The following is a 15,399-nucleotide window of genomic DNA, read 5'->3' as shown; positions in this document are numbered from 1 at the left end:
GGGAACCCACCTACTAGAGACAAAACCCAGCAGTTGTGTTTTCTTTTCCACTTAAATAATATTTACAAGAAATACTTTTCCTTTGCTTTGTAAGCACAAGAAAGTAAGAATTGCAAAGCAGTGGATCACTGGAGTTTCCTTCTGTGCAACATATGTTTACACTGAGCTGCTAACATATTAATATTGATGCTTTCAACACAAAACTAGGGCACATTATTAAGAGATTGAAACGCAGACTTTAAACTCACACTCTTTTAAAAAATAAAAAAATATATGTCTACAGATGATGTGATTATGAACGGTTCAAGTGCAGGTTACTGTTACTTTAAAAGGTAACCTTTAAAGCAAATTATTACCACAAGGGAAACTATTCACAACACATAGAGAAACATTTCTGCACTGTGAACAAGAAACCTTGTGCTTTCTTCTTAAACACACACACACAAAAATCCAGTTATAAGAACTGCATTTCACTGCCAGATTAATTTTAGTTAAATAGAAGCTACCTTTTTGAATTCAGTAAGGCCACAGGCCCTGTAAAGTGACATGGCAATGAAATGGAAGGTGGCACACCTGGAATACACCTGGTCATTTCTCTCTGAGGATGTGTGACCACTAACATACAGATGGGGCTGACAGAAGACTTTGGTACAAACATGCAGTACTAACCAGAAGAAGGAGTTACCAGATTCATAGTGGTTATCACCCTGCTTCTGAGCTCGCACAGTCAGGTCAAAGTTTGAGCCTGCATTAGGCCAGGAGAAATAGAACATCCCAGAGTTCAGTATTTTCTTCAAGGCAGTGATGCGCTCCTCTTCCTTTGTTTCTTCCTGGAGAGGACAGAAATCTGTTGCAGTAATTTTGTAAACTTCAGCGTCCAGGATTTTTCCCACCGACGTACAGCCTGTCACCAGGACCAGAAAGTGCAGCCGAGCGTTACCTAGAAGGCGATAGTTACAGAAGGGTTACAGGAGGACACAGGCTTTGTCATTTCCAATCAGTCCTGCCATATGTAATGCTGACAGGGCTCCAGCAGAGGACAGTATCTCTGCTTCAGGAAAAAGAATACAGAATACAAACCACAAGCACATCACCAGTGCTCATTGACATTTCTGAGTTCCTTTTGACTGCAGGTAAGTGAGAAAATTTGCATAATGATCCACATATTTTCACATTTCTATCCTTTGCTCTATTAGAGTGCATTTTTCCCCACTTCAGGTGAGCTCTGTATTGGATCACTACTCAAAATCAGATTTCACCCCCTGGAGAACGTACAGTTTTCACTGGATTTGATTCAAGGAAAAGACAAGAACTCTGATCAATTATGAGATAAATTGTGAACCTCCCTATGTATCTTTCAACTGACTTCTGAATTTTACAAATATAAAGCACTCAACTTTCTTCCTGGTTTCCTCTTAAACCAGCCGTGTTCAGCCACTCAAAAAGTTTCAGTATTATCAGTTCTTGAGATTTTACTTTTTTGTGTCACAAAGCAGAGTGTATGCAATTAGCCGACAACCTCAAGCATCATTAGAAACAATTCTAGCTCTCGCAGTTGTGAAGGAAAGCATGAAATCATGAAGCAGCTGAACTCCAGAGCCCCAGAACTAAAAGACAAATTTTGGAGCTTGAGAACACCACCACCACCAGATTTCTAGTACACGGAGGGATTTCAACCTCTGTTCTTTCTCCCTGAAATGATACAGTAATTGAGAAGCAGCAGAACGATTGTTCTTACAACACTAGTTTTACTTGGAAGAAGCTATTTGATTCCACCCCCAATATCCCCGTGGCAAGGGGGCTGGAATTAGATGATTGTTCAGGTCCCTTCCAACCCAAACCATTCTGTGATACACTTGAACTGGTCTTGTACAGACACAATGCCATCGTAGGCACTCCAGTTAGTAAGAAAAGGTAGGAGTGAGCCAAGATTTATTGCTTTGCCAAAGCAGAAACAAGGTCTGACCTGCCAATAGCCTGTCACCGTGCCCTAAGGGCACGCTTTGTAGGACTGCTTTTCAACACTCCACGGTGGAAAAAGTCCAAAAGCACAGAGCAGCTCTCACGCAACAACTAGTTTGTTCCTGAAACATCAGCAGGGGAGCCCTTGATTCCAGATCGCAGGTGGGCTACCGAAACTGAAGTCGGGGTGGTTTTCGGCAGGGCCAGAATATTTGTGTAGGCACACGGGGCTGGACGGCAGGACAGGGTGGGAGGTTAGACCTTATTCATTCTGTTCTGCTGACTTCGGTTTTTCATAAAGCTCAGTGTAGGTGGTGTTTATCAAAAAGCTTTGTTCACCACATTTCTTTCTGTAACAAGGGGTTGCTGTGCTCTCCTTGGCTTCAGCGACCTGTTCTAGAGGATTCAGAAGAGAGGGAGTGGGAAAGTCAACATTAAAATAGCCAATAAATACTAAAACTTAGTACTGGTGGGCTCATTATCTGTGGTTCTGTCCTTCAAGGAGCTTGTAGCCAGAAGGAAATAACTGGGTCTAAACAAAGCAATTCCTTAGTTTAGGAAGGCAGTGTAGGAAAAAAGCACAGCATAAGGGAAAAGATGAGCAAGTCTATACGTAGATTTGATATCGCCTTACCTAGAAGCTTGCTAATCCCTGGCAGAGACTCCAGACTCTTTTCACTACCTCCTCCACTTATTTACTCACCCTCAGAAAGGGAGTCACATTTACGCACGCAGAGGTCCAGCATCTCTCCTCCCCCAGACCACTAGCTACTGAGCTCAAAAAGAGAAATCACAGCTAAGGAGCTGCCGCTTTGTCCCCGATGTGTGAGGACACCGGCAGCTTTCTGAGGCTGTGAAAGTCGTTCCTGCCACCCTGCAGTAGCCCCTCACATCCACAGAGTAACTCCACCTGCAGGACTTGGAAAGCAGTAGCAAATCATGGAGAAGCCTTCATCCTTCACCTACTTTTCATGACACCTTAGAACAGCGACGGGCTGGCAAAGGAGCGCAGTGTTATGCCTCACACTTACAACCTAGAATACTAAAATAAAATGGGGTAAAAAGGACAAAGGGAGAAAAAGTTGAAGAAAATGAGCCAAATGGATTTAAGCTACAATAAAGCTAGCCTGCTCTGTCCTCCTAGACTGCTCTGTGAGCTGAGGTGGTGTTCAGATCATTTCAACCGCTTTGATTTGCTTAAACCACTCCGGATATGCTTATACGACAGCCAGAATGCAAAAACCCTACAACATCACAGCCCCAGCCTAACACAAATGTCTCTGACAGCCTCAGAAGAGCCCCAAGCCCCCTCCCCTGATACCACCTTCACCCCAGCATCCCTGGGAATCAGCCGAGGTGCTCCCTGCACTGTCCAGGAGAGGAAGGGCCTCACATGCTGCCCTTGGCATAGGGAGCATCCTCATCCCAACATCCTACTGACAGTGCTCAAACCTGTGTCCTGCCCCTTCTTCATTCACTCCTTAGATGTAACCAAGGGGCCCTGACCAGAGACAGGGCTCTGGTCAACCTTTCCTGTTCCTAGAGCATAACAGGGCAAAATCAATGCTACCAAAACACTATTCAGCTATCCACCTTCTAACCATGTCTCAATTAAACCCTAAGAAATTCCTTATCACTAAACTATGCAGCCGTACACAGCAAAATACAGCTTTCCTCTGTGCTTGCCAGCACCTCAGTTTACACATGGGGCTCTCTTCTTTCAATCCCCAAACTTCTTCTCACATTCTTACCCCCGTGTTTCTCCCTTTGACCCAGGCTGCCAATGTTTTTAAATATCCTGATAACTGCATTGGACAAGTTTATGATGGAAATGAGAACCAAGCTACAGCCATTCGTGGTTTCACTGAGGCATTTTCTCAGCTTGAAAATGCTGTTTCAAAGGAAAAACAGAAGTGTTACATATCCGAACAGTACCTCGTATGGCAGAAACCTAACGTTACCAGGCATAGGGCAAATGCATCTGCTTATTTGTTAGTCACCAAAAGTCTGATTATCATTGTGGATATACTAAAACAATCAAACAAATAAACCAATCCTTTTACATCTAAATTTAAACTTTAAAAAGTCACTGTGGTTTGTTTTCTGGTATGTAAACATCAACAGGCCATAGTATTTCCTGTTGAAAAATAACTACTTAACATGGAAACAGAAGTATCAACCACAACCCTACCTAAATGCGCTGAAATTTACAGGGGGAAATTGCTCCAGCCAGGACAGGTGCTGTTCCTGGTGTAAGTAACTTCTGTAAGAAGCAAAATAAAATTGATTTTCTAAGAATTGCACATGCTAAGTTCTTTGGTAATTGTTCATTCAATGGAGGGAAAAAAACATTTTTAGCTGACAGGAATTTACTGAAAATTTTTTTTAGTTCCTACACAATTCAATTTTATTATTCAGTAAATCTCACAAAAGAATGCAAGAAATTGCATTCCTGGCTTCCTAAACCCTCCCCCACAAAAAATCTCCTGCTCTCAACACAATGTGAAATTTCCTACGGTATCAGGATTTGTGAGGCTACAGCATGAGAAAGAGAGGATTTTTTAAAAGAATTGGGTTTGCTGAGCTAACTCTGAAAATATCACAATTTTAATGAAATAAATAAAACTGAAATACCCAGACATTCCTTAAAGCTAGAAGGTATTTCCCCTTAAAACAGCCAAGACTGTTCCATTAATTCCTGCAGCCTTAACTTCTTCAAAACTGCAGCTCATTACCATTGCATTAAGAATATTACTGAAGTTTCCAGTGAAGCTGTTCTTATGCAAGTAGCACTTGAAGTCCCATACTAACACCAGTCACTACAAAAATACTTCCTACAGTCCAGTCAGATCCACCCGGCAGCAGCATTATGAAGCACATATGGGGCTACAACCTTTGCAAGGAGTTAAATAGCATGCAGGGTATTTATGTTTGTTCTGTCCAAAACATCAATAGCTGAATGGATTTTTAAAAAAAGGGGGAGGGAAACCAAAGCTTCCTACTCTCAGGAGCTCCCTGCATATCTGGACCAGGAGACAGACGAAACTCCAGTCTTATTTCTTAAAACAGAAACCCACAACTGTTATCACAAAATAAGTAACTAAGGATACTGGGAGGAAATTTATGGTAATTTTTCCTTGATGTCAACGTGCCATACAGTAGCAGAAAGCATGCTGCATTCAGCTGACAGCTGCAAAGTGCACAATAAGTGGGACCAGCACTAAGGTCAATGAAAAGCATCCCAGAACACCTTTTTCCTGTGAAGTGCTCGAGGCTCCAGGTGTGGCTCCTACCCTTGACTTTGTACCAACAACCACATCAGCTGTGGACTCTTTACTGTGTCCTCACCTTAAAAATCAAATATCTTTTCTTTAAAAAATCAAAACAAAACACCACCTTTTACAATTTAATGTACAGTCCCACTTTTTATTAGCTTTCCTAAACTTTCACATAGATGAAAGTGATATTTAGGAACATAAGAATTGCAACAGAAGATCATAACTGCAGAAATGTCTCTCATTTCCTTGGGATACTATCTTGAATGTTTTAAAGAAATCTCTGAAAAATATCAGAGCAAGAAGTGAAGTGCTCCTTACTGCCCGTTCTTTCCATAGCAATACACCTATGAAAAAGCAAGAGCCACTGAAAGTGCTGAAGAAAAAAAAACGTTTAAAATTTATTTATGGATCAAATTTTGATCTCAGATATATGGATATAAATGTTCATGTATTGTGACCAAGCTCATTATTTTGCCCTGCTACAGCTACAAATCACCACTACCATCTGTAAAGAACCCTTTCAAAGAAATGTTAGAAATGTATTGTTCACAGCAATACGCACTGAATGCCCTTTCATTGGGTTACGCAAGGGAGGCAGAAAAGGGAGAATATTTGGCAGAGAAACAAGACGAAAATAACTTGTATCCTTTCTTCTTTTCTAAAAGCTCTTGTGAAGCCAACTGCCTTCATGGAAGTTCAGCAAGCCTGCCACAGGAAACGTGGTTCTGGTACGCCACACCTACACTAATAAGCTGCAGCTTCTGTATTTAACCTGTCTACATGACTCCAGCCAATTGTTTCCCCTGCAGTTGATGGGATGACTTCAGAGCTGCCCGTTATGAGCTACAGTGAAAAGGCAATATCCAATTCTTATTTTGTCCTTTTTAACTGTGAATGTTTCACTCCACAGCCTTTTCCTTTTATAAATGAATCCACTCCAATTTTTATTCCTTCTCCCTTCCAACAGCCATGCCATTTCCTTATGTTCCCTCAGCATGTTCCGTTTCCACTGCATTTCATCGTCACTCCCCACATATCTCCACTTCACTTTATAGTCCACTGAAAAACAGTTTTCAAAAGTATTTACACCTCTCAGCTCCTTTCAAAATTAGCCACAGAGTGATGCAGAGGATCTGATTCTAAGCAACAGGCTGAAAATCTCTGAGGAAATCTATAGCAGAATCATAAAAAGAACCAAGATTTTCCAAACTACAGTTTTAGCCTCAAAAATGCTCTTTCTACCTCTCCTAACTAAAATTATATTTTAGGAAATGATCAAGAGGAATAGAAAACAGGTATTTAGTTGTCCTTTTCGCCTTTGAGAATTCTTCCCTTAGACCATCAAACACATTGTATACACAAAAGCAAGAGTATATACAGACAAGTTAATTCAGAGCACCTCCCCAAACACAGCAACTGTATTAAATAACGCAACCTACGCGGTGATGTTGTCAAAATACTGCTTTATATATGAACCCCTTCCTGACTTCACAGTGTTTAAACCAAATGCTGCAAAGTCAGCTCTTGCTTAAAACGTATTTGCCACCGCAAGATCTTCTTTGGCAGCAAAACCTTGGCTGAGATACAGCTCCGAAACACTGTACAATTCATTCTGCTGCCATCCATCTCACAAAAGAAAGCAGAAGAACTTAGTGAGTCATGTTAACAGACAGAAGTACATAGAAGTGAATGTTATCACTGCTGGGAAACATTAACTTTGTGAGTCAGCTTCACATATTTCATCTACTTTCTTGTGAAAAGCATGATCTATTCTGGCAAGCATACAATGTGATTTATTTGGATTCCTAAGTAGCGATATTTACAGATTAATTGAAGTGCTCAGGGACATCTTTCATGTCTTGAAAACGTCTCCCCTTCTGCTCTACAAATATGCTCTTTTAATATCCCTGTGGAATGTACTTATACAAATATTTTCACTTAATTTAGTACTTATGATCTGCAGGTTTCCAGCTGTAAAAAGAAGACTAGTGATACTTCTGGCCAAAGTGTATCTGCTAACTGATGGTCAGTGAAGAGCTGGCCAATTATGCCCTCGTTTGCATAGAATACATTACCTAAGAAAGCAAAAAGTTATATTACATATATATATTTGGTAGCGTTAATCTTTTCTGTAAGCAACAGCTAAAGGGATGGCGTATACTTACGAGCAAGATGGAAAAACTAACTGAGACTGTGAAAAAATTCGGCTACTTCTTTACTGGTCAAATAGCAGGCAGGCAATCATCTGTGCTTTTTTAAACATGTTCAGCAGCAGAAAATGTTTGCTTACCTTTGCTTACCATTACAGCATGACCCTCCTGACTTTTCGCTCAGTCAAAATTAGGAGCTGACCTCCAGCAGTAAACTTTTTTTTAACCAATTACCAATACAATTTTAAAAAATCCTTTCCAAAAGAAGTCCTGTACCAGGACTTGTAATTTAACAGTAGGACAAGACAAAGGTACAGTGACAGAGCTCAGAGAAGAAAAAATTCACGCTTCACAGGCGCTGAAGTTAAGCAGGCGTTGTTCAAAAAGAAGCAAGGACATGGCAACACAGAAATAGAAGGAGAAAAGAAGAAAAGATAAGGCTGAGTATATTCCATACCCCAACTGAAATAATTCATTCTAATATGAAGACTAAAACCAGAGATACTTAGTTCCCATCACGTACAAGAAACTACTCTCATTTGTAGCTTGAAGAGCTTGACTTCAATAGCTGCATTCCTTTGCTATTACAACAGGATTAATTAGACTCCTATGAGGAAAAACAGGTCCAAGTGCCAAGAAAAAACAAGCACAAATCCTCCATTTTTAATTGCATTAACAAATTGATATACATCTCCATAGAAATGCCTAATTAATTCCACAAGAAACAAAACAAACAAAAAGCCCACACTCATTTAAAAGACTAGACAGGCCTAGAGTTATGACACAGAAGTCTTTCAGACTGCAGCCACCTCTTCAGATCAATCTTGCATCATATTCCTTGAGCCATAAAATGGTAGGTGAGCTATAAAAAGATACACTTACATGTACTGGTCTAAATAAGCCAGTGCTTACAGCACCGTTGCCTTCGGCAGATTCCTTGATTAAGTACTAAGTTATATGAAAATCAATCTTGTCATTCCTCCAAGTCAAAATTAAGGTTTACTCTAAGACCATGAGATCAAGTCTTATACAGCTTTCCTTAATGAACGCAGAAAAAGTCTGAACTATACCGTGTTTTAATACCACTAACCTTTTATTTTAATGCATCCTTTTCATCACTGGATTTGATGTCTGCTGTGCAAGGTACTATTACCTTTGAATCAGTGACTGCAGTCCTGTGCCTAAAGCATGCTATTTCCATTAAAATTCCTGTAGGCTGTGTAATAGCAAATCCTTTGCTAAATCAAGATTCCCAAATTGTACAGAAAACTGAAGTAATGACAATAAATATTGCTTACTAGTTGAAGTTCAAGGACTGCTTCTGCAAGCCCTTTTCCATGTGAATTACACAATTAAAGGCAATTGGGCATTATAGCAAAGACTAAGAATCTGCAGTTTCAGATGGCAATGATTAATCACTGTTTAAATATGATCCTTCAAAAAAAAAAGTGAGAAACCATGGTTTGCCTTGGACGATTGCAGTTAAAAAAAAAAAAAAGAGAAAAAGACAATTATCTTCAGGCAGTTAAGAACGTCAGACAAAACAAAAGCAAAAAAAAAATAATCCAAAAACGCTTAGACTGTCACTTGGCAGTATGCTTTTGGCACGGCATAGAAAAAGAAGTAGATCTCTTCCAGACTACACATAACAAGCTGCAATTAGCTTTGAAATGTTAAGGAACTGGACATCTTTAGCCATTTGGTGCTACAGCATGCCAGCATTGTCTGGACATTTTTATAATGATTTATCTCTGATTCTGTGAAATAATCTTAGTCATACAGATGGTCACTTACCACATTTAAGCTGAAGCTCTCCTAAACAGCCATAAGCATCCATGAGTTTTTCATATTGTCCTTTAATTGCATCCTTTTCTTCTGGAGCTGCAATACAAAACAAAAGACAGCAAAGCTTAGTGTTCTGGTCCTTATCAAATCTTAAGATTGCTATAGTCTACATCAGTCCATCCCAGCTGATCTCAGTCAGAAAACAAAATTACTTAGGTAGGGTTAAAATGCTGTGAGAACACGGCATGTGTTGTTTCAATGTTTAAGAACATTAAAAAGCAATGGGACAGAAACGTATAGCCTCTCCTCCCACCAGCCTAGAAAAAAGAAGGGCACGCACTACCTTTCCAGGACACATAATTATTAGTAATGCCCTAATTCTACAGTGGAGATGTTAGCAGATGCCACACCAGTTTCAGAATGTATAAAGAAATGTATAAACACATTTAAACTTCACACTGTTCAAAAACAAGAGCAACAACAACAAAAAAGTCTGGCCATAAGCTAAAATATAATACATCTTTTCCTGATGTACGAGATGGTTTCTGTTTCCAGATTCTCCAAGCCTAATTTCAAACAGAATCAGATTTTTTTATGCAAGATAATATAATTTGATATAGGCAAATTGGATGTTGATTTTAAGAGGAACTAAACTTATATCTCAATCAAGTAAGAACTAACTGTTTAAAAATAAATAAATAAAATCAGAGGATCAAATGCCGTTGTAAGATTTGTGTATTTCTGCAATAACTGACTTCAATGGGCATGAACTGAACACTTAGATTGACTGAGTATTAAGCCAGAACATGGCCCAAGCTTGTACACTGCTACTTAAGGCAAAAATAAAGTGCTTCCTGAACCAGTAAGCCTGCATTTTGTATATATTTCCTAATGAGGAGCAAATTTAGCCTCATGAATGGGTGAAACAAGACTGTGACCCTCAAACATCCGTTTACTTCTTGACTGCAAATAAACAGAAACATGGTTCTTTCGGAGGTTAGCTAACACTTTAAAATCTTGTGCTCCTTGCAAACTTCAGCAGTTAAAAAAATTTAAAACCCCCTGGACGATAAATGACAAGCTGAACTGCTCGCAATGGATGACAGTAAACAAAGAAGCAGACTTTTATTTACAAATATCAAGAGACAAGTAGCTCAGTGAGAAGCATGGAAAAGAAATAAGTATCTCATCTCTCTCTGACATTTTGAAGTGAAGGCAAGCACACTTCTACTTGCACAATTCCTGTGGAGTCCTTAGTAGAGGCAACCCCCAAAGGAAATGAAAACGCATTTGTCTCTGGTTTTGCATCTGTGTTGAATAAGGAAGAGTTGTTAATTCTTTTCTCAATTTTATTTTTGCCACCAGACTTTCACAATCTGTTTTGCTTCCTTACAAACACTGAGTGAATCACACAAACCCAGCAAAATGTTGATACCACACACGCCAGTGAAGTAAAACATAAGCAACAGGAAGCAAATAAAGGGATTTTTATTGTTTAATGTAAACCTCTGGACAGCAACAGTTCAAATATTCAGTAAGAGCATCTCTTAAGAGCTGAGACTCTGAAAGCTCACTTCAGACAAAACTTCTGCAAGGGCAGTTGAGATAGAGCGTCTCACCAAGAAATAAAAAAGATTGTCAGGCCTTCCTTATGTATTAAAAAAAAGGCAAAAAGAGGTTAAAAAAGTAATGTCCCTCTCTCTCTCTCTCTGTCATATTCAGTAACTAGAAAAAAAGCAACAAAAAGATACTGATATTTTTCTTAAATTTGTTCCCCTCTTTCAAACTCTATAGTTTGAAAGAAAAAAGAAAAAACATACACTAAATTCTTGCTCCAAACATTCCACTTTTAGGAAGAAATAGAGAATGACAGAAATAGTGAGAGATTTAGATCTCAGACTAATGCAGGACCTTGCAAACTTGCAGGCTCTGCACAACCTGAAAGCATTTAAGAGACATCTTGAAAGCACAACGATACTCTTCAAAATAAAATTACGAGTTGGAAAGCTGGCCATTAACATGCCTGGTAACCACAGGATCCAAAAGAACAGAATTTGTGGAAATAAGCAACACAGAAGTCATGCAGCTAATGGCAAGAAGCACCTGACACTGGCACGTACAGAAGCCACCGAAGTTTCCTTGGTCAAGGCAGCAGCATCACACGCACATCAGCTCTTGGCACGGCACTTCTCCAAGTGCACAGACAAACAAACAGCTGGGTTTTGCTGACAGCGGTACAGAAACAGGCTGTGTCCTGGACAGACCAGTTAAAGGAGGATTTACCAGCCCAGCAGCATTGGTCAGAGCATCAGTACCAGAGAAGCTGCCTGAAAGAGAGGAGCTGGCTCCCAATGCAAAGCTCTGGGCTCTGCTGGGCTCTCTTTCTGGCCACAATTTCTACCATATAGCAGATCCTGTTGTTTATTCTGGGGTTCATTTTGCTCCCTGAAACAATTTGGATTCAGAAACCAAAGAAGAGACAAAGAGATCTTCCCTCAACCATCTCCATGTGTCCCCTGGAGAGCAGCGCGCCCCTCAGGCCTCACCCAGCAAGCAGACAGCCCACAGCATGTTACTGTGCAGAGAACAAATTTTGTGTGGAAAAAAAAATACAATCTGTTACAGAAACTGAAGACTCCAGTCCCATTATACACCCAGGTGCTTCACAAACTCCTGAGATCACTTTGATCACTGCCCTTCTGCTTGGGCCAGGGCCCAGGCCTCGTGCAGCAGGGGTCAGGCACGGTGCCCCCTGGCACGACCTCCAAAATGGCCCCTCGAGGCCTGGGGGGCTCGTTCCTCCCTCGTGCCCTCCAACTCAGCCCCATCTCACTGCATGTCCTCATGGCGGGCAGGTCAGAGCACAGTGCCTTCCCTCCAAGTGCTGGGGAGCCCTAGGTGGATCCACATGTATCCCAGCCCATCTTCGTATTTTTGGAGGGAGGAGGAGGGAGAATCCCCAACAACCAGTATAAAAAGTGATACACTGACAGGATGACCAAAGCCTGACTTTAAAGGACATTACACGTGGCTTGAGCCAATTTCATAGTTTATTACTAAGAAGAACTATTTTAAAATCTTTAAAATTTCTAAAAGAAATCTCAAGTTTCACCAAAACCTAGCCGTACACATCTCCTAGACCATTTGCAAGCAATGCTACGACAATAGAGACAGCAACAGAAAGTGAGTGACTAGAAACAGAACAACGCTAGCCTATGTGCTATTGCCTTCGCTGAACAAAGAGCAGAGTTCAGGGGAAAAAATACTACAGGATTGTTGACACACAGGGACAATATAAAACATATTGGACAAGGCTGAACAATATTGTAAATACAGCCTTAGTGACAACATTTGACAGCTGGGTATGTCCCAAGACAAAGCTCTTTTCTAATCAGTAACAAAAAAAATATTTATGTGTTCTTCTGTTGAAGTTTCCATTGTCAGAGTTTTCATTCTGTAACAGCTTTCATAAAAGCCCTGAAATGCAGAGACAACGAGTGCCGTCTGCTTAAAAACCTGGGATGAGTAATGGAGGTCTAACTACGTTCTACTCACAGGTAAAATCCTTCCTTTTTCAAACAAAAAAAAACGGAAATATATATATATATATATTGTTAATGGAATTGGGTGCTACAGAAGTTATTTTAAGTAGACATCTTCATGGTGAATTTCAAGCTGAGTTTTCCAAATACACGGTGCATTTGTTTATTGCTTAATAATGGCTTCAGGTACTACAGAGTACACCTGGTAATTACCAAACTTTGCTAAAAGCTTCCCACTAACACTTTTTAGCAATCTTTCCTTCCACTAAACATATAATTGAGAATCCACCCTTCTGCACTAATTACAACCGTGTTGTGTGTTCATAACAGTGTTAGAGAAATGCATGCTGCGTGCATTCCTCAAGCGCTTTTTTAATGTTAATTATTTAAAATCTCCTGATGTAAATTATATATAAGGTTAGCATCTTAGGCGAAATTACTAACTTGCAAAACAAAAGGTGAACAATAATTCAATAAAAACAAGTTATAATAATCTCAGCTGAAAGTGACCTTTTTCCAAGCATAAAATATTTCAGAGCCAAAGGAAAACACCACGAGAAGACAGATACCTGCTATCCAAGTGTGACTTCCTGCTCAGACGGGCTGCAAATTTGATTTAATGGCTAGCAGGAACTGGCTGGGCATATGCAGTTTCCTTTATCCAACCCTTCCTTAGGGCTGATCCCCCAGGCTTCAGCAGGTGCCACCAGACGTGGTGCCCAGGAAGCTCCCGACTGCAGGAAGGGGGCAGAGAGGTACCACCAGTCCAAGCCTAACATTAAGGACAGACACAGGAACACCTACAACTTCCAGGTAAAACCACAGAAAGAGCTCTTTAATAAAGAAAAGCCTGGGACTGGTTTACAGATGCCGTCTCTCCCTTTTTTCTTTAGCTTGACTCTGGGAATATTTAGACACCTGCTTAGCCGCAGGTACAGCCATGCATACATGCTCTGAAGTGTTTCTAAGTATTTGTAGAGTCCAATTGGATTGACGTGACAAGGTTATCAAGGAGCTTGTTTCCTTTATTTGTGCTTCTTTCAGCATTTTGGTGACAGTGGTGTGATTTTTTATGAGAAGGAATAAATACATAATCAAACAAATTTTGTACACAAAAACGCTTAAGTAAAAATTGTTACTATGTCCAGTACCATAACGTAGAAATACATCCCACGTCTGGTGTTACATGAGTTCATATCATTAACTTGCTTCCAGCTCCTGTTTTCTGTCATCCTCAGACAAACCCAAAGCACTTTGTTGTATTTTCATTTATGTTCATAATCTTTCACTGCTAAAGCCTTCCCATCCACAACCAGTCCAAGCTAGGTAGGCATTGTGCAAGTCAGGCTGGATTATGTAATAGCATACACATCAAGCAATACAGGGTTGGGAAGAAGTCTGTGGGCAGAGTTACAGTTCAGAGAATCTGGATATTCAAAATGTTAAGCAATATATTTACCATATATATTTCCTAGAAAGTGTATTTTTTGTCTGCTTGAAAACATTGCAAAGAAATCAAAAAAGTGGCATTTTGGAAAGCTCAGCTCACCAGCTTTCTATATTAGATTGAAAATACTGTTTCTAGTAAGGGATTATGTTTTCATACCTGTATGTGAGTATATTTATTCACAGCCAAAGAAGAAAGGACTTAGAAAAATAAAATAAAAATAAAAATAAAAATAAAAATAAAAATAAAAATAAAAATAAAAATAAAAATAAAAATAAAAATACCAGGTTTGTACTGGCCACTCCTGGGGTCTGCAGGCAGTCAGGAACATAGAGATAAGCCCCTAAATCATGTCCCTAGAACCTGACCACGTGGTTCCTGTTGTACATCACATATATCAACACAGAAACATTGACAGTGTAATAAAGAAAGGCAAGGCTTCTGTCAAGTAGGTTATTTCTACTACAAGATTTGTAGGAATCCACAAACAGGAAAAGTTTTGAACATCACTAAACCACAGAAAAAAATATATGATTTTTTTTCTTTAAAAAAAATCATATATTTTTTTCTTTTTAAAAATTGTAGTAAGTTTTAGAAATACAAACATAATAAGGAGACTAGTTGCATAAATATCCTGGCATAAGAGTAAAATGAGTCACGCTGTAGGGCTCGCTGTTTTTGATAGCACACAGAAATATATTCACAATATGTTTGCACAAGTATTAACGTTTGATTTCAAAAACCCCGCTCAGTGACATATTTGTACATATCATTACAAAGCTAAAACTAACTGTAAACACTGACCGTACACACAGCACAGAAACGGCTTTCTGTGCAATAATGGTCCGTAGGTAAATACCTGCCACTTCCTGGTTTTGCGTCCCTGCCCCGCAAGGCCATGCCCTGATTTCCCCCCGCACTAGCAGGGAACCACACAGCTCTACCTGCAACTGAGGCCGCGGGAGAGGCACGGGGCTGTTGATTTCATTTCACCTGCTATGATAAAGTTAAATAACTATATTTTCAGCACTATGGCTTTAGTATAGAGTTCAGTTCATCTATGAAGTGTTAAAACTATATGTGTTGAAAGTAGCACAGCATTTTGTACCTGTATTCCCCCTTGTGTAAGCAAAAGCTTCTAAATCAACGGCAATTTTTCCTCAATCTTCACAACTGTAAATTTCTTCTGTAACAGGAGCTACTCACTGATGTTCTACTTCAGCGAATTCCTGGAA

At 39.8% G+C, this 15,399-nt stretch overlaps 1 protein-coding gene across 1 annotated transcript in view; it reads right to left on the bottom strand.

The window, feature by feature from the left end:
- SYNJ2 (synaptojanin 2) overlaps positions 1-15,399 on the bottom strand; it is a 62,574-nt gene that overhangs the window by 45,248 nt on the left and 1,927 nt on the right. Inside the window, exons 2-3 of the mRNA XM_082755574.1 lie at positions 9,185-9,271; positions 670-940 (exon numbers count right to left, since the gene is read on the bottom strand). Of these exons, the coding sequence (XP_082611700.1) occupies positions 670-940; positions 9,185-9,271 (358 nt within the window). The remainder of the gene's footprint in view (positions 1-669; positions 941-9,184; positions 9,272-15,399) is intronic.

Source organism: Aythya marila, assembly GCF_965140915.1.
Source record: "Aythya marila genome assembly, chromosome: 3".
NCBI lineage: Eukaryota > Metazoa > Chordata > Aves > Anseriformes > Anatidae > Aythya > Aythya marila.
The sequence above is the reverse complement of the archived record's forward strand: the minus strand, read 5'-3'. Positions and strand labels throughout refer to the sequence as shown.